Source organism: Bombina bombina, chromosome 6 (genome assembly GCF_027579735.1).
Source record: "Bombina bombina isolate aBomBom1 chromosome 6, aBomBom1.pri, whole genome shotgun sequence".
Lineage (NCBI taxonomy): Eukaryota > Metazoa > Chordata > Amphibia > Anura > Bombinatoridae > Bombina > Bombina bombina.
Genome location: NC_069504.1, coordinates 544,884,804 through 544,911,719, shown reverse-complemented (window position 1 = coordinate 544,911,719; position 26,916 = coordinate 544,884,804). Strand labels below are relative to the sequence as shown.

Here is a 26,916-nt window from a genome sequence, read left to right as displayed (position 1 = left end):
TTCTCCAACGGTGTGTCCGGTCCACGGCGTCATCCTTACTTGTGGGATATTCTCTTCCCCAACAGGAAATGGCAAAGAGCCCAGCAAAGCTGGTCACATGATCCCTCCTAGGCTCCGCCTTCCCCAGTCATTCGACCGACGTAAAGGAGGAATATTTGCATAGGAGAAACCATATGATACCGTGGTGACTGCAGTTAAAGAAAATAAATTATCAGACCTGATTAAAAAACCAGGGCGGGCCGTGGGCCGGACACACCGTTGGAGAAAGTAATTTATCAGGTAAACATAAATTCTGTTTTCTCCAACATAGGTGTGTCCGGTCCACGGCGTCATCCTTACTTGTGGGAACCAATACCAAAGCTTTAGGACACGGATGAAGGGAGGGAGCAAATCAGGTCACCTAGATGGAAGGCACCACGGCTTGCAAAACCTTTCTCCCAAAAATAGCCTCAGAAGAAGCAAAAGTATCAAACTTGTAAAATTTAGTAAAAGTGTGCAGTGAAGACCAAGTCGCTGCCTTACATATCTGATCAACAGAAGCCTCGTTCTTGAAGGCCCATGTGGAAGCCACAGCCCTAGTGGAATGAGCTGTGATTCTTTCAGGAGGCTGCCGTCCGGCAGTCTCATAAGCCAATCTGATGATGCTTTTAATCCAAAAAGAGAGAGAGGTAGAAGTTGCTTTTTGACCTCTCCTTTTACCAGAATAAACAACAAACAAGGAAGATGTTTGTCTAAAATCCTTTGTAGCATCTAAATAGAATTTTAGAGCACGAACAACATCCAAATTGTGCAACAAACGTTCCTTCTTTGAAACTGGATTCGGACACAAAGAAGGCACGACTATCTCCTGGTTAATGTTTTTGTTAGAAACAACTTTCGGAAGAAAACCAGGTTTAGTACGTAAAACCACCTTATCTGCATGGAACACAAGATAAGGAGGAGAACACTGCAGAGCAGATAATTCTGAAACTCTTCTAGCAGAAGAAATTGCAACCAAAAACAAAACTTTCCAAGATAATAACTTAATATCAACGGAATGTAAGGGTTCAAACGGAACCCCCTGAAGAACTGAAAGAACTAAATTGAGACTCCAAGGAGGAGTCAAAGGTTTGTAAACAGGCTTGATTCTAACCAGAGCCTGAACAAAGGCTTGAACATCTGGCACAGCTGCCAGCTTTTTGTGAAGTAACACAGACAAGGCAGAAATCTGTCCCTTCAAGGAACTTGCAGATAATCCTTTCTCCAAACCTTCTTGAAGAAAGGATAGAATCTTAGGAATTTTTACCTTGTCCCAAGGGAATCCTTTAGATTCACACCAACAGATATATTTTTTCCATATTTTGTGGTAAATTTTTCTAGTTACAGGCTTTCTGGCCTGAACAAGAGTATCAATGACAGAATCTGAGAACCCTCGCTTTGATAAGATCAAGCGTTCAGTTGGAGTGAGACCAGATTCGGATGTTCGAACGGACCTTGAACAAGAAGGTCTCGTCTCAAAGGTAGCTTCCATGGTGGAGCCGATGACATATTCACCAGGTCTGCATACCAAGTCCTGCGTGGCCACGCAGGAGCTATCAAGATCACTGATGCCCTCTCCTGATTGATCCTGGCTACCAGCCTGGGGATGAGAGGAAACGGCGGGAATACATAAGCTAGTTTGAAGGTCCAAGGTGCTACTAGTGCATCTACTAGAGTCGCCTTGGGATCCCTGGATCTGGACCCGTAGCAAGGAACCTTGAAGTTCTGACGAGAGGCCATCAGATCCATGTCTGGAATGCCCCACAATTGAGTAATTTGGGCAAAGATTTCCGGATGGAGTTCCCACTCCCCCGGATGAAATGTCTGACGACTCAGAAAATCCGCTTCCCAATTTTCCACTCCTGGGATGTGGATTGCAGACAAGTGGCAGGAGTGAGTCTCCGCCCATTGAATGATTTTGGTCACTTCTTCCATCGCCAGGGAACTCCTTGTTCCCCCCTGATGGTTGATGTACGCAACAGTCGTCATGTTGTCTGATTGAAACCGTATGAACTTGGCCTTTGCTAGCTGAGGCCAAGCCTTGAGAGCATTGAATATCGCTCTCAGTTCCAGAATATTTATCGGGAGAAGAGATTCTTCCCGAGACCAAAGACCCTGAGCTTTCAGGGGTCCCCAGACCGCGCCCCAGCCCACCAGACTGGCGTCGGTCGTGACAATGACCCACTCTGGTCTGCGGAAGCTCATCCCCTGTGACAGGTTGTCCAGGGACAGCCACCAACGGAGTGAATCTCTGGTCCTCTGATCTACTTGTATCGTCGGAGACAAGTCTGTATAGTCCCCATTCCACTGACTGAGCATGCACAGTTGTAATGGTCTTAGATGAATTCGCGCAAAAGGAACTATGTCCATTGCCGCTACCATCAAACCTATTACTTCCATGCACTGCGCTATGGAAGGAAGAGGAACAGAATGAAGTATTTGACAAGAGTTTAGAAGTTTTGATTTTCTGGCCTCTGTCAGAAAAATCCTCATTTCTAAGGAGTCTATTATTGTTCCCAAGAAGGGAACCCTTGTTGACGGAGATAGAGAACTTTTTTCTACGTTCACTTTCCACCCGTGAGATCTGAGAAAGGCCAGGACAATGTCCGTGTGAGCCTTTGCTTGAGGAAGGGACGACGCTTGAATCAGAATGTCGTCCAAGTAAGGTACTACTGCAATGCCCCTTGGACTTAGCACCGCTAGAAGGGACCCTAGTACCTTTGTGAAAATCCTTGGAGCAGTGGCTAATCCGAACGGAAGTGCCACAAACTGGTAATGCTTGTCCAGGAATGCGAACCTTAGGAACCGATGATGTTCCTTGTGGATAGGAATATGTAGATACGCATCCTTTAAATCCACCGTGGTCATGAATTGACCTTCCTGGATGGAAGGAAGAATTGTTCGAATGGTTTCCATTTTGAACGATGGAACCTTGAGAAACTTGTTTAGGATCTTGAGATCTAAGATTGGTCTGAATGTTCCCTCTTTTTTGGGAACTACGAACAGATTGGAGTAGAACCCCATCCCTTGTTCTCCTAAAGGAACAGGATGAATCACTCCCATTTTTAACAGGTCTTCTACACAATGTAAGAATGCCTGTCTTTTTATGTGGTCTGAAGACAATTGAGACCTGTGGAACCTCCCCCTTGGGGGAAGCCCCTTGAATTCCAGAAGATAACCTTGGGAGACTATTTCTAGTGCCCAAGGATCCAGAACATCTCTTGCCCAAGCCTGAGCGAAGAGAGAGAGTCTGCCCCCCACCAGATCCGGTCCCGGATCGGGGGCCAACATCTCATGCTGTCTTGGTAGCAGTGGCAGGTTTCTTGGCCTGCTTTCCTTTGTTCCAGCCTTGCATTGGTCTCCAGGCTGGCTTGGCTTGAGAAGTATTACCCTCTTGCTTAGAGGACGTAGCACTTGGGGCTGGTCCGTTTCTGCGAAAGGGACGAAAATTAGGTTTATTTTTGGCCTTGAAAGACCTATCCTGAGGAAGGGCGTGGCCCTTGCCCCCAGTGATATCAGAGATAATCTCTTTCAAGTCAGGGCCAAACAGCGTTTTCCCCTTGAAAGGAATGTTAAGCAATTTGTTCTTGGAAGACGCATCCGCTGACCAAGATTTTAACCAAAGCGCTCTGCGCGCCACAATAGCAAAACCAGAATTTTTCGCCGCTAACCTAGCCAATTGCAAAGTGGAGTCTAGGGTGAAAGAATTAGCCAATTTGAGAGCATGAATTCTGTCCATAATCTCCTCATAAGAAGAAGAATTATTATTGAGCGCCTTTTCTAGCTCATCGAACCAGAAACACGCTGCTGTAGTGACAGGAACAATGCATGAAATTGGTTGTAGAAGGTAACCTTGCTGAACAAACATCTTTTTAAGCAAACCTTCTAATTTTTTATCCATAGGATCTTTGAAAGCACAACTATCTTCTATGGGTATAGTGGTGCGTTTGTTTAGAGTAGAAACCGCCCCCTCGACCTTGGGGACTGTCTGCCATAAGTCCTTTCTGGGGTCGACCATAGGAAACAATTTTTTAAATATGGGGGGAGGGACGAAAGGTATACCGGGCCTTTCCCATTCTTTATTTACAATGTCCGCCACCCGCTTGGGTATAGGAAAAGCTTCGGGGGGCCCCGGGACCTCTAGGAACTTGTCCATTTTACATAGTTTCTCTGGAATGACCAAATTCTCACAATCATCCAGAGTGGATAACACCTCCTTAAGCAGAGCGCGGAGATGTTCCAATTTAAATTTAAATGTAATCACATCAGGTTCAGCTTGTTGAGAAATTTTCCCTGAATCTGAAATTTCTCCCTCAGACAAAACCTCCCTGGCCCCCTCAGACTGGTGTAGGGGCCCTTCAGAACCAATATCATCAGCGTCCTCATGCTCTTCAGTATTTTCTAAAACAGAGCAGTCGCGCTTTCGCTGATAAGTGGGCATTTTGGCTAAAATGTTTTTGATAGAATTATCCATTACAGCCGTTAATTGTTGCATAGTAAGGAGTATTGGCGCGCTAGATGTACTAGGGGCCTCCTGTGTGGGCAAGACTGGTGTAGACGAAGGAGGGGATGATGCAGTACCATGCTTACTCCCCTCACTTGAGGAATCATCTTGGGCATCATTTTCTCTAAATTTTGTGTCACATAAATCACATCTATTTAAATGAGAAGGAACCTTGGCTTCCCCACATTCAGAACACAGTCTATCTGGTAGTTCAGACATGTTAAACAGGCAAAAACTTGATAACAAAGTACAAAAAACGTTTTAAAATAAACCGTTACTGTCACTTTAAATTTTAAACTGAACACACTTTATTACTGCAATTGCGAAAAAGTATGAAGGAATTGTTCAAAATTCACCAAAATTTCACCACAGTGTCTTAAAGCCTTAAAAGTATTGCACACCAAATTTGGAAGCTTTAACCCTTAAAATAACGGAACCAAGATTAAAATAATTCCTCAAGGCTATGGAGTATAAAATATGTTTATATATAAATCGATTTAGCCCAGAAAATGTCTACAGTCTTAAAAAGCCCTTGTGAAGCCCTTTTTTTCTTTCTGTAATAAAAATGGCTTACCGGATCCCATAGGGAAAATGACAGCTTCCAGCATTACATCGTCTTGTTAGAATGTGTCATACCTCAAGCAGCAAAAGTCTGCTCACTGTTCCCCCAACTGAAGTTAATTCCTCTCAACAGTCCTGTGTGGAAACAGCCATCGATTTTAGTAACGGTTGCTAAAATCATTTTCCTCTTACAAACAGAAATCTTCATCTCTTTTCTGTTTCAGAGTAAATAGTACATACCAGCACTATTTTAAAATAACAAACTCTTGATTGAGTAATAAAAACTACAGTTAAACACTAAAAAACTCTAAGCCATCTCCGTGGAGATGTTGCCTGTACAACGGCAAAGAGAATGACTGGGGAAGGCGGAGCCTAGGAGGGATCATGTGACCAGCTTTGCTGGGCTCTTTGCCATTTCCTGTTGGGGAAGAGAATATCCCACAAGTAAGGATGACGCCGTGGACCGGACACACCTATGTTGGAGAAATTAGAGTTCAAAAGTTTTCCTCCCAGAGGCAGGTTCCTTCTCTCAAGATTATCTGTAGACCAGATAAAGAGAGAGGCATTCGTACATTGTGTCCAGGATCTTTCCGACCTGGGAGTGATAGTTCCTGTTCCAAAATAAGAGCAGGGTCCGGGATTTTACTCCAATTTGTTTGTGGTTCCCAAAAAGGAGGGGACTTTCAGACCAATTCTAGATCTCAAAAGTGTAAACAAATTCCTCAGAGTTCTATCTTTCAAGATGAACACTATTCGTTCCATGCTTCCTTTGGTTCAAGAGGACCAGTTTATGACAACAGTAGATTTGAAGGATGCGTATCTGCATATTTCCATCCACAGGGACCATCACAAGTTTCTGAGGTTTGCATTTCTAGACAGACACTTTGCGGCTCTTCCATTCGGTCTTGCAACGGCTCCTAGGATTTTCTCAAGGGTCCTGGGAGCATTGTTGGCGGTGCTACGTTTGCGGGGGGTTGCTGTGGCGCCTTATCTGGACGACATTCTGGTTCAAGCGCCATCTTTTCAACAAGCAAACTCCCACACATAGAGGTTATCTTTTCCACGTCCTCACGGATGGAAGGTGAATTTGGGAAAAAGTTCCTTGGTTCCAGCTACAAGGGTAGTGTTCTTGGGAACCATAATAGATTCCCTATCAATAAAGATATTTCTGACAGAGGCCAGAAAAACAAAGATCTTCAACTCGTGTCTTGCCCTTCAGTCTTCTTCTCGGCCGTCAGTGGCTCAGTGTATGAAGGAAATTGGTCTGATGGTCAGTTATGGACATCATCCCATTTCCGCTGTTCCATCTCAGGCCTCTGCAGTTATGTATGCTCAGCCAATGGAACGGGGATTATGTGGACTTGTCTCCGCGTATAATTCTGGATCAGGCGGCAAGAGAATCCCTCCCGTGGTGGTTGTCTCAGGATCATCTCTCCCAGGGAACCTGCTGCCGCAGGGCCTACCTGGGTAATTGTGACCAGGGATGCCAGCCTACTGGGATGGGGAGCAGTCTGGGGCTCATTGAGGACTCAGGGTCTGTGGTCTGTGGAGGAGTCGGTTCTTCCCATAAACATCCTAGAGCTGAGGGCAATCTTCAATGCTCTTCTGGCCTGGCCTCAGTTAGCTTCAGTCCAGTTTATCAGGTTTCAGTCAGACAACATAACTTCTGTGGCTTATATCAATCAGGGAGGAACTCTTGAGTTCCTTGGCCATGACAGAGGTAGCCAAGATTATTCAGTGGGCGGAGACCCACAACTGTCTGTCTGTGATTCACATTCCAGGAGTGGACAATTGGGAAGCGGATTTTCTGAGCAGACAGACTTTTCATCCGGGTGAGTGGGAGCGTGTTTTCAAGCTTGATTCTCAAGTGGGGCCGGCCGGAGCTGGATCTCTTTGCATCTCGTCAGAATGCCAAGCTCCAGAGGTACTGGTCTCGGTCGAGGGATCCTCATGCTGTACTGATAGATGCTCTGGAGGTTCCTTGGAATTTCAGTCTGGCATACGTGTTTCCTCCGTTAGCTCTCCTTCTTCAGGTCATTTCTCAGATCAGACAGGAGAGGGCGTTGGTGATTCTCATCGCAACTGCGTTGCCTTGCAGAATCTGGTATGCAGATCTGGTGGAGATGTTTTCTCTTCCACCGTGGAAACTTCCGTAAAGGAAGGACATTCTACTTCAGGGGCCCTTCCTTCATCCAAATCTCGCTTCTCTGAAGCTGACTGCTTGGAGATTGAATGCTTGATATTATCTAAGTGGGGTTTTTCTGAGGTGGTCATTGAGACTATGATTTAGGCTTGTAAGCCTGTGACTAGAAAGATTTACTATAAGATATGGCGTAAATATCTGTATTGGTGTGTATCCAGAGGGTTCTCTTGGAGTAGAGTTAGGATTCCTAGGATTTTGTCTTTTCTCCAGGAGGGTCTGGAGAAGGGTTTATCTTGAAGGGTCAAATTTCTGCTTTATCTACTTTGTTACACAAACGTCTGGCAGATGTACCAGATGTTCAATCTTTTTGTCAGGAGCTGGTTAGTATCCGGCCTATGTTTAAGTTTGTTACCCCTCCTTGGAATTCTAATTTGGTTCTTAGAGTTCTTCAGCAGGCTCAGTTTGAGCCTATGCATTATTTGGATATTAAGATGTTATCCTATAAGGTTTTGTTTTTGGTTGCTATTTCTTTGTGTTGGAAGAGTTTCGGAGCTTTCAGCGTTGCAGTGTGAATCTCCTTACCTTATTTTTCATTCTGATAAGGTGGGCTTGCGTACTGCCTTAGGTTTCCTTCCCAAAGTGGTTTCGGAAAGGAATATTAAACAAGAAATAGTTGTTCCTCCTTTGTGTCCTAATCCTTCATCTCATAAAAAGCGTTTATTGCACAACCTGGATGTGGTTCGTGCGTTGAAATATTATTTGCAGGCGACTAAGGATTTTCTTCAGTTTTCTTCTTTGTTTGTTGTTTTTTCTGGGAAGCACAAAGGTCAGAAAGCTACGGCTACTTCTTTCTTTTTTGGCTGAGGAGTGTTATTCGCTTAGCATATGAGACTGCTGGACTGCAGCCTCCTGAGAAAATCATGGCTCATTCCACAAAGGCTGTTTCTTCTTCTTGGGCCTTTAAAAATGAAGCTTCTGTGGAACAGATTTGCAAAGCTGCCACTTGGTCATCTTTATACACTTTTTCTTTTACAAGTTTGATACTTTTGCTTCGGCTGAGGCTTCTTTTGGGAGAAAGGTTCTTTAAGCAGTGATGCCTTCTGTTTAGGTTAACTGTCTTGTCCCTCCCTTATTATCTGTGTCTTCTGGCTTGGGTATTGGTTCCCAACAGTAATTATGATGATCCGTGGACTCACCGTGTCATTAGAAAGTAAAGAAAATTTGTGCTTACCTGATTTATTTATTTCTTGACACAGTGAGTTCACAGCCTGCCCAGTATTTTACAGACAGTTTGTTTTTTTCTATAAACCTCAGGCACCTCTGCACCTTATGTTACTTCCTTTCTCCTTCCCTTTGGTCGAATGACTGGGGTTTGTGGGTAGGGAAGTGATATTTAACAGCTTTGCTGTGGTGCTCTTTGCCTCCTCCTGCTGGCAAGGAGTGATATTCCCAAAAGTAATTATGATGATCCGTGGACTCAGTGTCAAGAAATAAATAAATTTATCAGGTAAGCATAAAAAATTTGTTTCCATGGTAAACTTTTTTTTTTTTCTTCTTCTTTCTACAAAATATCATCGTTTGCCCTTGTCTGGATGCCATTATTCCTTCTGTGATTGAATTTTATACAGAGTTTTTTTCTTTCTCTGGACTAGATGTCTATAGGGAAGAATAAAACCATAGCTGTTTTTTTTTCCTTATGATAATTTAGGAAACCAAACTTTCCATTTTCGTTTTCACATAATCCTGTCCTTTCTAGTTTTTCTTGAAACCTTATTCCATCTGGAAATAGGCGACACAGAGTAAGAAGCCTTTCTTCTCTTCTAATAACCTTGAAGATTCAATTTCAAATCAGGTCCAATTCTGGTAAGGGGCTGATTAAGCCTTTTCAGATGGTATGGTTATGGTCTAGCCAGGATTTCTGGGTTTGAAACAGCAATTTATGTACACAATAGATTTGGAACATAATTTCCTTCATACGCCTATCCTGAAGGTCCTCTACCAGTTTTACTTTGCTGGACAAATACTCATTTTGTGGATCTTCTTTATGGACATTTTTCAGAATTTTGTTTTCGAGGTTCTGGAAACTTTTTTTGTCTATAAAAAGAGATCAGGGTATTTCAGTTACTCTATACCTGATAGTTTCTTTTTCTTCTGGCTTCATATTTACCCTCTCTTTCCAACAAACTTCGGTTTCTTTGCAGACATAGTTGTTGAAGAATCAATATTCCATAAAGTTCTCTGGGGGAGTTTTTTTATTCATCCAATTTGGACCATTACTTCTACGGACATCAGTTTCTTGGGTTGCAAAGAGGTCTGGGAGTCCAGAGGAGAGCAGGGAGTTTGGTCTGCTCAGGAGGCGAGGTTACCAATCATCTTTCTGGAACTTTGTGCAATCTTCTTGGCTTTACAGTTAGCCTATTTTCAAGGAGAGACTTATTTCAGTCAGATAATGTCACAGCTGGGAAGTTCTCCAGCAATGTAGGACACATGGATTTTGACTTGGGAAGAGTACAATTTCTGCAATTCTCATCCCAGGAATTAACATCTGGAAGGCAGATTATCTCAGTTGACAATCCTTTCATCTGGCGAAAGGTATCTCATCTAGAGGTTTCGACCAGAATCAGTGGAGTCTTCCAGAGAGACTTTATGACCTTTCATTTAAACCATACATTTCCTATATACTTTTACAAATTCCAGGTATCCTCAAGCTGAGTTTGTGGATGTTATAGCAGCTCTTTGGTCTTTACATCTTGCTTACATTTTTTTCTCAAACTGTTCTAATTCCCAGAGTTATAGTTTGGATCAAGCAAGAGAGTTCATCAGTATTTCTGATTGCATCAGCTTGGCCAAGCAGTACTTGATATGCAAACCTAGTTCAGGTGTGCTGTCTTCCTCCTTGGACGCTTCCTCTTTGTCTCAACCATCTCTTTCAAGGTTCCCTATTTGTTTATTAAGATCCCAGGCCTCTCAGCCTATTGGTTTGAAGATTGAAAGTTTAATTCTTAAACAAAGAGAGTTTTCCGACAAGGTATTAGAGATGTAAGCCTTTAACAAGTTAGAGTTATCACAATTTTTGGAAGGTTTTTATTCCCTGGTTTGATAAACATGATTGTCCTAGCATTCTTTCAGAATTCCAAGAAGACACCACTTCTACGAAGGTTTAGATAAGGAATTTTTTTTGTCTGTTTTTTCCCCAAAGAACTCCATTTGGTTTTATTTCAGAGTTTTGTTCCTTCTAGTCAAGACAAGCCAGATAATCAAGTAAGTTTCTCCTCCTTGGAACCTCATTCCGGTTTTAAAGGGATACTAAACCCAATTTCTTTTTTCATGATTTAGATAGAGCATGCAATTTTAAGCAACTTTGTATTTTACTCCTATTAGTTTTTCTTCATTCTCTTGCTATCTCTATTTAAAAATCAGTAATTTAAGGCTGTGTATGGTAAATAAGTGCCTGTCTTAATTTTTGTATCACCCGTTTTACTCGTGGGCACCACAGCTTGAGTATTTGATTACAGGAGTAATGGCTCATAGACTCACCACCTTAGGAAAGAAAACAAAATGTGTGCTTACCGGATGATAAATTAATTTCTTTCATGGTGGTGAGAGTCCACGAGACCCACCCCTATATATTTGTTTTCCAGTTGCCGTCAGTTCTAATTAGAACCTCATTTACCCTGTTTTTGTTTGTTTGTTTTTTACATTTTTTTTTTCCTTTCTCGTTTATACATTTAGACTGGTATACCAGAGAATTAAAAGCTCTTGGAATGTTGGGTATTTTTGCCTTCTCCTAGTGGCCTTGAGATGATTTCCAAGGAGTTTAAACTCATGGACTCTCACCACCATGAAACATTTTTTTTATTAGGTAAGCATACGTTTTGTTATTAGATTTGTTAGTTACATTTTGCATTAACTGTTTGCCTTATATGTTTCCTCACCATTTCCTGTCCAAATGTATTATTGATAACATTATGTATTTGCGTTATAATATATTTATTCATGACTGTATGTCTGTTGTCGTTACTAGATGTGATGATGACGACGACTCCTATGCAACTTCCTCCTACCATCATTGAGAGAATCTGCATCTTATATCCTGTGGCTGTCAACTGGATCTACACCAAAAAGATGATCGAAAAGACTTCCGAATTGATCAACATTCATGTAGTTGATTAATAATTGCTTTAATTGCACTGAAATAAGTGATATTTACTTAAGATAGTTCAGTGTCCTTACTATGTTGCCTTCACAGACTGATGGCAGCCTTTAAAATATCTAAACTGCAATTCATTTTCAAAATGTATCTGGAGTTAGATTTCTTGCACGATTGATTTTTTTTGTTTGTTTTTAAGTTTCTTTTCTTCCGAGGGACATTTCTGGTTTATTTGTGCCCTTAAGACTGTTTATTTAAAACGACTGTAAAATTTCATTTGCAATAAATTGTTTTTTTAGTTATATCTTATTTTAAATAATTTTACCTTTTTAACTGCTGTTTGCATAGATATAGCAAAGTTTTGTTTTTGTTGTTTGCATGTGTGCATTTTATTTGATTGAAAGTATTAAACTTACTGTATTTAAATGTGATTTTAATGTGTTTCATTTTACAAAATGCAACCTTAATAAAGTCATTTCTTTATCTCATTATTTTTTTTCTGTAAAGTATATCCTGCAAAAAAAAACTCCAATAATATCTAAATGTTGTATTTATTTTTGTAGCAGACAACTTCATTCCTTTTTAATTTAGAGACCTTTTAGTGAAGACAACACTAAAGTATTTAGCAAAGATGGTTTAATAAAATACAGTGCCAGAAACAAAATTCTAATAGAAAATATTGAATAAAATAACAGTTGATTTGTCTTGATAAATGTTGGCTTTGGTGAAGTGTAGAACATTTCATTCTTGAACTGTTGTTAAACTAATAAGTAAGTGCATCCACCAGTTGTTGAGAAATATTCTTTATTATTACATATTAGTATTTTATCATATTATGTCATTTATTTTTCTGCATCACTGGAAATCAGATGCTTAGTTGTATCCTAAACCTTCATCTTTCACATATTAGTCTATGTGTAAAACTGTTGTTGTTGCACGTGCAGTATCTGATTTAAGCTGAAACTATTATGCAGTTAATAAAACTTCAGATCGTGTGTCACTGCATAATACATCAATTGAATGTATTGATAGAACATAAGTTATATTTGGATGGTTAGACAATGAGAATACTAGACCGTGCTGGCTCAGGTAATATGTCGGGAAAGTCTTTGTTTTTGTTTAAAGCATTATGTTCCTGTTCTAGCTAATGATGGTAATACTTCAGTACAAGCTGTGAAAATCAAAATCATTTTATACAATTTATTAGACAGAGCGTGCAATAAATACCTTCCTTTAAACACTTCTTTTATAATTAAATATGACATGTTCTTTCATCTGCAAACAAACATTTTAATGTCTCACAATTTTTGCTAATTTATTTCAGTTACTGAGAGAATTTTTTTTTTTTTTTTAAGGATTCTCTGGTGGGTTTTTTACACCTGGAATTATAATTAAGCTCTGGAATTTTAATACGCTTTTTTTTTTATGTTTGAATCTCTTGCTATAGATGTGAGTGAGGGATAATATCACTGATTCACTGACAAAATGGTAATCAGAATATGAATGGCTTTTTAAGAATTGTATCACTACAGTTGATGATCTGTTTTTGCATTATATTTCTCTTCATCATACATAGAACTATTTTTTTATTGAAAACAATTAAAAACTACTGCAAGCATTGCAAAACTATATACAAGTTTTTAGAATTACCTACTGATACACTTATATAAATGACAGCTATTTGTAGTCATTACCCTGTTTATACCATACCAGCTGGCCTTAAAATTGTTTGCTACATTGTACAAGGTAACAGCACAGTGATTATGAAACTCTATGTGTTTATATGTCTTAAAATACAATATAAACTTATGTTTTATTTTTTCCTCATTGTAAACTATCTGCTTTAAAGGGTCATGGAAGTTAAAGGGACACAAAACCCAAATGTTGTCTTTAATGATTCTTAGAGAGCATGCGATTTTTAAACATATTTCCAATTTACTTTTATCATCTTATTTGTTTAGATCTCTTGGTATCTGTTATTGAAAATCATACCTAGGTAGGCTCAGGAGCTACTGACTGGTGTCTGCACATATATATGCCATATGTTTTTAGCTTATCCCTGTGCATTGCTGTTTCTTTAACAAAGGATACCAAGAGAATAAAGCATATTAGATAATAGAAGTAAATTGGAAAGTTGTTTAAAATTGTATCCACTATCTGACTCCTAAAAGAATAAATCTGCGGCGAGATTACATATGCAGCGCAGGCTTCAGCATGACTGCTGAATCCCACGTCGCCTGTAAATTCACCTCGCACATCGGGGAATCCAATAAACAGCGCCGGTAGTTCAAAAACGAGCAATTTCTAGAAATGTGCTTAAATTTTTTTTTCTGGAGTCGCCAGTCACGGCAGTTTAGAACCTGCCGGCGCCTAAGAATTTTTTTTTGTTTTTTTTTTAATTGTCTATTTGGGAGTAAGATTTAGGATTTTCTTTTTTTTCTTTTTTTAGATTAGGGTTTTAATGGGCTTGTAAAAGCTGAATGCGCTTTTAAGTGCAATGCCCATAGTAATGCCCCTTTAGGGGCAATGGGTAGCTTAGTTTTTTTTTTAGTGTTAGGTTTTTGTATTTTGGTGGGTGGGGGGTTTTACTGTTTGGGGGGGACTTAGTATTTAATTGTAAAAGAGCTCTTTAACTTAGGGCAATGCCCTACAAAAGGCCCTTTTAAGGGCTATTGGTAGTTTATTTTAGATTAGGGGGTGTTTTTATTTTGGGGGGGGCTTTTTTATTTTCATAGGTGTTAGGTTTAATTTTTTTATTTTTGATAATTTGGTTTATTTTCTGTAATGTTAGACTTTTTTATTTTTTGTAATGTTCGATTAATTTAAACTTCGTTTTTTTATTTTTAAAGTAATGTTAGGTTTTTTGTTTTAATTGTAATTTAGTATTTTTTCATTTTAGGTAATTGGGGTTAATTTAGGGGGTGTTAGGTTAGGGGGCTTAGTAATTAAATTAGTTATTTGCGTTGTGGGGGGTTGGCGATTTAGGGGTTAATAGTGTAATTAGCTTTATTGCATTGTGGGGGTTTGGCAGATTAGGAGTTATGTTAATTAGATACCTTACGATGAGGGGGGATGGCGGATTAGGGGTTAATAGATTTATTAGGTAGTTTGGGATTGGCGGATTTAGGGGTTAATACTTTTATTAGGTAGATTTGCGATGTGGGGGGATGGCGGATTAGGGGTTAATATATTTTCATAGTTATTGCGGGGGGGAGATGGCGGATTAGGGTTTAATATATTTTAATAGTTATTGCAGTGGGGGAGATGGCGGTTGACAGTTAGCTATTGTGCATGCGTTAGGTGTTAGAACTTTCAGGGAGTTACGGTGCTCACATACTCTATAATCTACCTATGTGTGGCGAGGTGAAAATGCAGTATGATTTTCACCGCATAAGTCCTTGCGCTGAATATGTGATACCGATTTGCGACGTGGCCCTATGTTTAATTTATGGGAGTAAAAACGGCAGGCAACGGGTGAAATATATACGTGCCGCATTTATATGTGATAGCAATACCCGACTAAAAACCGGTCGATGGCAGTTTTTGCTGGCGATACCGCATATGTAATCGCACCCCTGGATTTCATTGCAATTAAAGCAATTTAGCTGCAGAGTGAAATTTTATATAATACACTTCAATTTTCTAATATCAAATTGTACTTCTTTCTCCTGGTATTCTTTGTTGTGTCTTAGCCCATTTCCACGAAAGCATACTGAGGTAGACTCAGCATGCACATTTGTTGAGCATTATATGTATTGTTTTGAACACTACTTCCGTACAGCCGCTCAAGACACATTCAACTGAATTGTTAATTTCCTTTGTTATTCAGCTGTCAGTGTCACAGTGTGTCATACTGCTGTATGCTGTTACAGGCCTCAGGTGAAGTGAGTGAAATCATAATGCACAATATCTTCTCCATCTCATTGCACTATGGTCTCTGTATTAATATCCTTACAGCTGTTTGTTTTGTGTTGCCAAATGTTCTTATTATGTAAATAATTTAATTAATAATAAATAATATTCAAAGCCACACTCAGGCAAGTTCTGTACCTTAAGCCTTGTAGTACTTTCTCTTGATTTAAGAGTTGCTTTTCTCTCAATTCTTTTACTGGTGTATTTGAGGGAGGGGTTGAAGAGATTGGGAAGATGCAATGACACCTCTCTGTATCTGTTTATATAACATCAATATTGTGAAATGAAAGCTCAAGGTTTTTTAGTGTCACTTTCATGGGCCACAGTGTTCTAAATACACAGGCTGACAGCTTTGCCGTTTATGATTAGAACTGGTATTAAAAAGGGTCATTTGCTCCTATAATTAGATTGGTGCAACGCAATTTGAGAATTTTCTAATGATATATTTGAAAGTTATTATTTATTTTTTTTGTCCATGGTGGATGTCTATATCTAAAACACACGGCGTTCCATTCACTCTTCACAGGCTGTTGTAGATACGTTTAATGACATTTGCTTCCTCTTTGTCCAGTATCCCCTTTTCTACATAGGCATCCGCCTGCTGATTGATGAAGTCTTTAAGTTTCGAAAGATCATAATCTGAAAATACATTTAAAAAAAGTTTGTCTATTAATCCTATTGATGAAGATGCACCTGTTCATTAGACAAAAAGGAAGAAAAATATTCAGTAAAATGTCCATTTGTTTTACCTACAGTGATGGCAGATCATGCAACATTTTATCTGTTTATATATTATTATTTTTTAAAAGCTTGTGGACTGTGTAAGAATTAATTGTTGTATATAGTTTTATCGACTTACAGTACTTGAAAAAAGTCCACTGTTTAAGATACACAGTGCTCAAACCTGTCAGTTTGTGATCACAGTCCATATACCTGTATATTTGAATGTTACATCTCGTAAACAGTTTTGTTTCATTACAGGCAAACATATTTTTCCTAAGAATTTATGCATGCAGTCCTTTTGAATCATAAATTATTTAAGATGTAGTCTTTTAGACTTTAAAAAGGAGTAACTGATTTATACAGTTTTAGATGTGCTTCCTAATTACTGTATATAATTTACATTGTGTCTTTACTTCCCTTCAGTGTTACTTATCTGTGTGCTTTGTACTGCTTATTTACTTCAGGCTATGTCTGCCTATTTACTTACTGTTACTATGGATCAAACTAATGCAGCTCAGGCCTCTGGTCTGTCAGCTGATTTTCTAGCAGGGAGATTCTCTGATACTCTAACCCCTTCTAGTTTGTGTTTACTTTGCAAGGATTCTCAGGTGTTTTCCCCCTACTCAACTATGTACCTCATGTGCTGAGCCTATTTGTAACCCTACACAGGGTTTTACTGCGCTTCAAGTTGCTCCCAGGACAGTTCATCTGAAGTTTATCCAAAACTTTGTGAGTTCATTCTACTATTAATGAGGTTTTAACTATCTTGCCACCAGCTGTTAAGCGGAGATGTTTGCGAGGATTGGAAGGTGATCCTTCTTTGGCCTTTAGCTCATTAGGTACTAACCTTAGGAGTTGCTCCTTTGTTACCCATTGATAATAGTGGTGTTTCTAATTCTGAGGACTCTTATACTGAGGTTAGTCTCAGGGCCCTGTAGCCCTTTTCCTTTAATTTCAGGCTTGAACAAATTAATGCTTTATTGCGGGAAGTGTTAATTGCTTTAGAGGTAGAGGATTGTCCTCCTACAATTAAGCAACCAGTTCAGAGGATTGACAAATTCTTTAAAGGGCCAGTAAACCTAGGGAATAATGTTATATAATTCTGCAAAGAAAACAGAACGCCGCTCCTGGCTTCTGCTAAGCGCATCACGGGCACGCTGTCTATTCACATCGCTCCTGATCGCACTATTAAAATCAATGTAGCTCGCTCCCACTCTGGTCTGGTAGCGGGAGCGAGCTACATTGATTTCTTTTACAAAGATATGACAAGTCCACGGATTTCATCCTTACTTGTGGGATATTAACCTCCTGCTAACAGGAAGTGGAAAAGAGCACCACAGCAGAGCTGTATATATATATATATATATATATATATATATATATATATATATATATATATAACCCCTCCACCCTCAGTCATTCTCTTTGCCTGTGTTATACTAGGAAGACATGGTAAAGTGAGGTGTTAGTTTTAGTTTCTTCAATCAAGAAGTTTTTTTTATTTTAAATGGTACCGGTGCGTACTATTTTCCTCAGGGGGATATGGAAGAAGATTTCTGCCCTGAGGTTTGATGATCTTAGCATTTGTAACTACGATCCACGCTGGTTCCCACAAGACTTCTGAAGGTAACCATGGGACATCTTCAGTGTGGAGACCGGTTTCATGCTACAAGCAGCATTAAGGTATGTGCAGCCTTTTTTTCTGAGGAGACTTGGTGTATCAGAACTGGCTGGCATTATTTCCCTGTATTGGAATGGGGTAAGCAGTAAAACCTATTTTAATAAGAGGGGTGTTACTGGAGTCCCTATTTTATATTTATCATTAGTTGATATTTGGGCATTATGTGACATGGGAGACAATATAAAAAACAATGTTTCTCTTGTTAAGTGTATCCAGTCCACGGATCATCCTTTACTTGTGGGATATTCTCCTTCGCAGGAAGTTGCAAGAGGATCACCCACAGCAGAGCTGCTATATAGCTCCTCCCCTCACTGCCATATCCAGTCATTCTCTTGCAACTCTTAACAAAGATGGAGGTAGTAAGAGGAGAGTGGTGTATTATAGTTAGTTTTTTAACTTCAATCAAAAGTTTGTTATTTTTAAATGGTACCGGAGTGTACTATTTTATCTCAGGCAGCATTAGAAGAAGAATCTGCCTGCGGTTTCTATGATCTTAGCAGAAGTAACTAAGATCCACTGCTGTTCTCACATATTCTGAGGAGTGAGGTAACTTCAGAGGGGGAATGGCGTGCAGGTTATCCTGCAATAAGGTATGTGCAGTTAACATATTTCTAGGGATGGAATTTGCTAGAAAGATGCTGCTGATACCGGATTAATGTAAGTTAAGCCTAAATACAGTGATTTAATAGCGACTGGTATCGGGCTTATTACCAGAGATACATACTCTTATAAAAGTGCAATATAAAACGTTTGCTGGCATGTTTAATCGTTTTTATATATGCTTGGTGATAAAACTTATTGAGGCCTAGTTTTTTCCCACATGGCTGGCTTGATTTTTGCCTAGAAACAGTTTCCTGAGGCTTTCCACTGTTGTAATATAAGTGGGAGGGGCCTATTTTAGCGCTTTTTCTGCACAGCTAAAATTACAATGACACTCAGCTTCCCTCTGCATGATACAGGACATCTCTGAAGGGCTCAAAAGGCTTCAAAAGTCGTGTTTGAGGAGGGTAACAACCACAGTAGACCTGTGGCAGTTGTTGTGACTAGTTTTAAAAACGTTTTTTTCATTTATTATTCCGTTTTTGGTATTAAGGGGTTAATCATCCATTTGCAAGTGGGTGCAATGCTCTGCTAACTTGTTACATACACTGTAAAAATTTCGTCAGTGTAACTGCCTTTTTTCACTGTTATTTCAAATTTTGACAAAATTAGTTTTTCTTAAAGGCACAGTAACGTTTTTTATATTGCTTGTTAACTTGTTTTAAAGTGTTTTCCAAGCTTGCTAGTCTCATTGCTAGTCTGTACAAACATGTCTGACACAGAGGAAACTACTTGTTCATTATGTTTAAAAGCCATGGTGGAGCCCCATAGGAGAATGTGTACTAAATGTATTGATTTCACCTTAAACAGTAAAGATCAGTCTTTATCTATAAAAGAATTGTCACCAGAGGGTTCTGTCGAGGGGGAAGTTATGCCGACTAACTCTCCCCACGTGTCGGACCCTTTGCCTCCCGCTCAAGGGACGCACGCTAATATGGCGCCAAGTACATCAGGGACGCCCATAGCGATTACTTTGCAGGACATGGCTGCGATCATGGATAATACCCTGTCAGCGGTATTAGCCAGATTGCCTGAATTAAGAGGCAAGCGCGATAGCTCTGGGGTTAGACGAGATACAGAGCACGTAGATGCTGTAAGAGCCATGTCTGATACTGTGTCACAATATGCAGAACCTGAGGACGGAGAGCTTCAGTCTGTGGGTGACATCTCTGACTCGGGGAAACCTGATTCTGAGATTTCTAATTTTAAATTTAAGCTTGAGAACCTCCGTGTATTGCTTGGGGAGGTGTTAGCTGCTCTGAATGACTGTGACACAATTGCAGTGCCAGAGAAATTGTGTAGACTGGATAAATACTATGCAGTGCCGCTGTGTACTGATGTTTTTCCAATACCTAAAAGGTTTACAGAAATTATTAGTAAGGAGTGGGATAGACCCGGTGTGCCGTTTTCCCCCCTCCTATATTTAGAAAAATCTTTCCCATAGACGCCACTACACGGGACTTATGGCAGACGGTCCCTAAGGTGGAGGGAGCAGTTTCTATTTTAGCAAAGCGTACCACTATCCCGGTTGAGGACAGTTGTGCTTTTTCAGATCCAATGGATAAAAAATTAGAGGTTTACCTTAAGAAAATGTTTATTCAACAAGGTTTTATTTTACAGCCCCTTGCATGCATTGCGCCTGTCACTGCTGCGGCGGCATTCTGGTTTGAGGCCCTGGAAGAGGCCATCCATACAGCTCCATTGACTGAAATCATTGACAAGCTTAGAACACTTAAGCTAGCGAACTCATTTGTTTCTGATGCCATTGTTCATTTGACTAAACTAACGGCTAAGAATTCCGGATTCGCCATCCAGGCGCGCAGGCTGCTATGGCTTAAATCCTGATCAGCTGACGTGACTTCAAAGTCTAAATTACTCAACATTCCTTTCAAGGGGCAGACCTTATTCGGGCCTGGTTTGAAAGAAATTATTGCTGACATTACTGGAGGTAAGGGGCATACCCTTCCTCAGGACAGGGCCAAATCAAGGGCCAAACAGTCTAATTTTCGTGCCTTTCGAAATTTCAAGGAATGTTCAGCATCAACTTCCTCTGCTTCAAAACAAGAGGGAACTTTTGCTCAATCCAAGCAGGCCTGGAAATCTAACCAGTCCTGGAACAAGGGCAAGCAGGCCAGAAAGCCTGCTGCTGCCTCCAAGACAGCATGAAGGAACGGCCCCCTATCCGGCAACGGATCTAGTAGGGGGCAGACTTTCTCTCTTCGCTCAGGCGTGGGCAAGAGATGTTCAGGATCCCTGGGCGTTGGAGATCATATCTCAGGGATATCTTCTGGACTTCAAAGCTTCTCCTCCACAGGGGAGATTTCACCTTTCAAGATTATCTGCAAACCAGATAAAGAAAGAGGCATTCCTACGCTGCATGCAAGACCTCCTAGTAATGGGAGTGATCCATCCAGTTCCGCGGACGGAACAAGGACAGGGTTTTTATTCAAATCTGTTTGTGGTTCCCAAAAAAGAGGGAACCTTCAGACCAATTTTGGATCTGAAGATCTTAAACAAATTCCTCAGAGTCCCGTCATTCAAGATGGAAACTATTCGAACCATCTTACCCATGATCCAAGAGGGTTAGTACATGACCACAGTGGACTTAAAGGATGCCTACCTTCACATTCCGATTCACAAAAATCATCATCGGTTCCTGAGATTTGCCTTTCTAGACAGGCATTACCAATTTGTAGCTCTTCCCTTCGGGTTGGCTACAGCCCCAAGAATTTTTACAAAGGTTCTGGGCTCTCTTCTGGCGGTTCTAAGACTGCGAGGCATAGCGGTGGCTCCTTATCTAGACGACATCCTGATACAGGCGTCAAGCTTTCAAATTGCCAAGTCTCATACAGAGATAGTTCTGGCATTTCTGAGGTCGCATGGGTGGAAAGTGAACGAAGAAAAGAGTTCTCTATCTCCTCTCACAAGGGTTTCCTTCCTAGGGACTCTTATAGATTCTGTAGAAATGAAAATTTACCTGACGGAGTCCAGGTTATCAAAACTTCTAAATGCTTGCCGTGTTCTTCACTCCACTCCGCGCCCTGCGGTGGCTCAGTGCATGGAGGTAATCGGCTTAATGGTAGCGGCAATGGACATAGTGCCATTTGCGCGCCTGCATCTCAGACCGCTGCATTTATGCATGCTCAGTCAGTGGAATGGGGATTACACAGATTTGTCCCCTCTACTAAATCTGTATCAGGAAACCAGAGATTCTCTTCTCTGGTGGTTATCTCGGGTCCACCTGTCCAAGGGTATGACCTTTCGCAGACCAGATTGGACGATTGTAACAACAGATGCCAGCCTTCTAGGTTGGGGTGCAGTCTGGAACTCCCTGAAGGCTCAGGGATTGTGGACTCAGGAGGAGAAACTCCTCCCAATAAATATTCTGGAGTTAAGAGCAATATTCAATGTTCTTCTAGCTTGGCCTCAGTTAGCAACACTGAGGTTCATCAGATTTCAGTCGGACAACATCACGACTGTGGCTTACATCAACCATCAAGGGGGAACCAGGAGTTCCCTAGCGATGTTAGAAGTCTCCAAGATAATTTGCTGGGCAGAGTCTCACTCTTGCCACCTATCAGCAATCCATATCCCAGGTGTAGAGAACTGGGAGGCGGATTTTCTAAGTCGTCAGACTTTTCATCCGGAGGAGTGGGACTCCATCCGGAGGTGTTTGCTCAATTGGTTCATCGTTGGGGCAAACCAGAACTGGATCTCATGGCGTCTCGCCAGAACGCCAAGCTTCCTTGTTACGGATCCAGGTCCAGGGACCCAGAAGCGACGCTGATAGATGCTCTAGCAGCTCCTTGGTTCTTCAACCTGGCTTATGTGTTTCCACCGTTTCCTCTGCTCCCTCGACTGATTGCCAAAATCAGACAGGAGAGGGCATCGGTGATTCGGATAGCGCCTGCGTGGCCACGCAGGACCTGGTATGCAGACCTAGTGGACATGTCATCCTTTCCACCATGGACTCTGCCTCTGAGACAAGACCTTCTCATACAAGGTCCTTTCAATCATCTGAATCTAATTTCTCTGAGACTGACTGCATGTAGATTGAACGCTTGATTCTATCAAAGCGTGGCTTCTCCGAGTCAGTCATTGATACCTTAATACAGGCACGAAAGCCTGTCACCAGGAAAATCTATCACAAGATATGGCGTAAATATCTTCATTGGTGTGAATCCAAGAATTACTCATGGAGTAGGGTTCGGATTCCTAGGATATTGTCCTTTCTCCAAGAGGGTTTGGACAAAGGATTATCAGCTAGTTCTTTAAAGGGACAGATTTCTGCTCTGTCTATTCTTTTACACAAGCGTCTGGCAGAAGTTCCAGACGTTCAGGCATTTTGTCAGGCTTTAGTTAGAATTAAGCCTGTGTTTAAACCTGTTGCTCCTCCATGGAGCTTAAACTTGGTTCTTAAAGTTCTTCAAGGGGTTCTGTTTGAACCCCTTCATTCTATTGATATCAAACTTCTATCATGGAAAGTTCTTTTTCTGATGGCTATTTCCTCAGCTCGAAGAGTCTCTGAGTTATCTGCCTTACATTGTGATTCTCCTTATCTGATCTTTCATTCAGATAAAGTAGTTCTGCGTACAAAACCTGGGTTTTTACACAAGGTGGTTTCTAACAAGAATATCAATCAAGAGATTGTTGTTCCATCATTATGTCCTAATCCTTCTTCAAAGAAGGAACGTCTTTTGCATAATCTAGACGTAGTCCGTGCCTTGAAGTTTTACTTGCAAGCTACTAAAGATTTTCGTCAAACATCTAACCTGTTTGTTGTTTACTCCGGACAGAGGAGAGGTCAAAAGGCCTCGGCAACCTCTCTTTCTTTTTGGCTTCGGAGCATCATCCGTTTAGCCTATGAGACTGCTGGACAGCAGCCCCTTGACAGGATTACAGCTCATTCCACTAGAGCTGTGGCTTCCACCTGGGCCTTTAAAAATGAGGCTTCTGTTGAACAGATTTGCAAGGCTGCGACTTGGTCTTCGCTTCATACCTTTTCCAAATTTTAGAAATTTGATACTTTTGCTTCTTTGGAGGCTGTTTTTGGGAGAAAGGTTCTACAGGCAGTGGTTCCTGCCTTGTCCCTCCCATCATCCGTGTACTTTAGCTTTGGTATTGGTATCCCACAAGTAATGGATGATCCGTGGACTGGATACACTTAAAAAGAGAAAACATAATTTATGCTTACCTGATAAATTTGTTTCTCTTGTAGTGTATCCAGTCCACGGCCCGCCCTGTCCTTTTAAGCAGGTCTAAATTTTAATTAAACTACAGTCACCACTGCACCCTAAGGTTTCTCCTTTCTCGGCTTGTTTCGGTCGAATAACTGGATATGGCAGTGAGGGGAGGAGCTATATAGCAGCTCTGCTGTGGGTGATCCTCTTGCAACTTCCTGTTGGGAAGGAGAATATCCCACAAGTAATGGATGATCCGTGGACTGGATACACTACAAGAGAAACAAATTTATCAGGTAAGCATAAATTATGTTTTTATGTTTTTTTATTTTTGGCACTTAAAACTTATTGGTTTTATGCTTGAGGTTTATATTGTGTGTGTATTTTTACTTTAGTGCAAAACTGCATTTCCATGCTGTGTTGTTTGGGCCTACTCCAACTTTTGACCTTAAGGGGCGGAGCCTATTTTGGCGCAATTTCTTCAGGCTTAGCAGCAGCAAACAGTAACTCGGTGGCTCCTGGACTGTGTAGCTGGTCTGAAGGGTTGGAAACTTGATTCAGAGTGTATTTTTATCTACTTTTGACTACATGTTAATATAAGTACTTCTAAAGCCTTATTTCTGCCCTTGCTTCTGGGTGCAGTAATTTTTGGATTAACCAATGATATTAAGTTAAATTTGGGAATAATTTAACGTTTTTTGTACATTTTGGAAAAATTGTTCACTTTTTCTTTTCTTAAAGTACACATTTTTTCTAATGTTTATTTTATGCTATAAATAAGTGTTTAAACGACTTTTGTGGTATTACTAGTCTGTTCAACATGTCTGACATTGAGGTTTCTCATTGTTCTATGTGTTTAGAAGCTATTGTGCAACCCCCTCTAACATTGTATAACTTTTGTACTGAAAGGGCTTTACAATGTAAAAAGCATATTTTAAATAAAGTAAGTGTGCCTAGGGATGATTCTCAGTCTGAAGAGAATCAGGATATGCCATCCAATTCTTCCCAAGTGTCACAACCTTTTATGCCCACACAAGCGACGGCAAGTACTTCTAGTGTGTCTAATTCTTTTACTCTGCAGGAGATGGCTGCAGTTATGTCAACTACCCTTACAGAGGTATTGTCTAAATTACCAGTGTTGCAGGGTAAACGCAGTAGGTCAAGTATTAATGTAAATACTGAATCCTCTGATGCTTTATTAGATATTACCGATGTTCCCTCACAATGCTCTGAGTTGGGGATTAGGGAATTACTGTCTGAGGGTGAAATTTCTGATTCAGGGAATGTTTTGACTCAGACAGATTCCGATGCTATGTCTTTTAAATTTAAGCTTGAACACCTGCCTGTTGCTTAGGGAGGTTTTAGCGACTCTGGATGATTGTGATCCTATTGTGATAACTCCAGAGAAATTGTGTAAAATGGATAAATATTTGGAAGTTCCTACTTACACTGATGTTTTTCCGGTTCCTAAGAGAATTTCGGAAATTATTAGTAAGGAATGGGATAGACCAGGTATACCGTTTTCTCCCTCTCCTAATTTTAAGAAAATGTTTCCTATATCGGATACCATTCGGGACCCATGGCAAGTGGTCCCTAAGGTAGAGGGAGCTATATCTTCCCTAGCTAAGCTTACTACTATACCCATTGAGGATAGTTGTGCTTTCAAGGATCCTATGGATAAGAAATTAGAGGGTTTACTAAAGAAATTATTTGTTAATCAGGGATTTCTTTTACAACCTAAGGCTTGCATTGTTCCAGTAACTACTGCAGCAGCTTTTTGGTTTGAGGCTCTAGAAGAGTCTCTTAAGGTTGAGACTCCATTAGATGACATTCTAGATAGAATTAAGGCTCTTAAGCTAGCTAATTCTTTTATTACTGATGCCGCTTTTCAAATTGCTAAATTTAACGGCAAAAAATGCAGGATTTGCTATTTTAGCACGTAGATCATTGTGGCTCAAATCTTGGTCTGCTGATGTGTCATCAAAACATAAGCTTTTAGCTATTCCCTTTAAAGGTAAGACCCTTTTTGGGCCAGAATTGAAGGAGATCATTTCTGATATTACAGGAGGTAAGGGCCATGCCCTACCTCAGGATAGGTCAGTTAAAATGAGGGGTAAACAGATTAATTTTCGTTCCTTTAAAGGAGGACCCCGGGGGGAACTTCTGGGTGGCGTTCCCGATAGGACGCTTTCCTGCGTGCTGCTCCAGTTTTCCTACAAGAACTCTAATATACTGCTATCTCACAGAATCATTCAGCTGAATATTGCACAACATTGAAAACTGCATCTGATAGTGATCAAAACAAGATCTTTCTGCCTGGAATTGCTGTTGGCATCAGTGCCCGGAGCTGTCGCAACATCACAGCAATAACTATACCCCCGGCAGGCTGCCTTTGGGCCTGTAGTTACGCGGCACATAGTGTGTCTAGAACTCAACTAACTATACTTATTTGCATACCCTCTCAAGAGTTTGCTCGCCTTTGGACACTATACCTTATTTGCATTATCTAATAACCTCTTTGCTTGCTGCTCCGGACCTGTGTCAAGGTGCGCTTCCGATGAAACTGTAAAGATGGCGACCGCATGGGAAGAGGAGCTGTTTCTACTTATAGACGATCACTTTTCTAAATTGGAGCACCTACTGGCCACAGCTTTTCAATACACCCCAAGCAATTACCTGCACGATGGCAGTGAACACTCCACTCTAGTCGAGACCATGGAGCTAAGTGGAAAAACATTTAAGGATCCCCACAAAGAAGTTGTATGTTCATGCATACCAAGCGACACTGATGTGGCGAAGACCTCCTTGCCTATTGCTACAGATGTCCCCTTTTTCGAACAGGCATTGCAAATGGGCTGGCAGGCACCCAAATCCCCTCTCATTACTTTGCAAGCTGTTGTGCCAGCGTGTGAAGATTTCGGCTCCGACATACTACGGGGATTACCTCCAGACAACCTGCGAAGACGGTCTTTACTATACAGTAGTGGGCATGAAGGTATTGCATTCCTCACGCAGCTTTTGATGTATATTACGCCTAATGGGCCACACAGACCGGACTCCCTCCAAACCCCAGGTACAGCATCTCAGAATCAATTGGCATGTAAAAACTTTCAGTATATGCTCTCCAGTATTGCTTTCAAAACAGGCATAGGTTAATCACTCCACACAGGTGGGCTGTTACTTGTACGTTGTCAGTTTAACACTCTCCACCCACAGAGCTCACTCAGTCATTCATTAAATGACTAAATTACCCATCTTTATTTAACCACATTTTGGGACTATTCAAGGAGACTTTGAGACTACAGGGGCACCTGGATGTTTATTAATGATGCCTATAGGCGGATGCATATGTGTCTTCCATATGAACAAGTCCTACCTTCTGGGAGGAAATCTACAACTTTGGACTAACCTCCCTGTCTAGAGCTATGGTCTCCATATATACCG

The 26,916-nt window shown here is 40.8% G+C and overlaps 2 protein-coding genes across 2 annotated transcripts in view; one reads left to right on the top strand and one right to left on the bottom strand.

The window, feature by feature from the left end:
- LYSMD2 (LysM domain containing 2) overlaps positions 1-11,864 on the top strand; it is a 112,476-nt gene extending 100,612 nt beyond the window's left edge. Inside the window, exon 3 of the mRNA XM_053717473.1 lies at positions 11,251-11,864. Within this exon, the coding sequence (XP_053573448.1) occupies positions 11,251-11,299 (49 nt within the window). The 3' untranslated portion in view covers positions 11,300-11,864. The remainder of the gene's footprint in view (positions 1-11,250) is intronic.
- A 133-nt stretch (positions 11,865-11,997) lies between these two features.
- The window catches only part of SCG3 (secretogranin III), a 161,257-nt gene continuing 146,338 nt past the window's right edge, over positions 11,998-26,916 (bottom strand). The window contains exon 10 of the mRNA XM_053719334.1: positions 11,998-15,927. Within this exon, the coding sequence (XP_053575309.1) occupies positions 15,809-15,927 (119 nt within the window). The 3' untranslated portion in view covers positions 11,998-15,808. The remainder of the gene's footprint in view (positions 15,928-26,916) is intronic.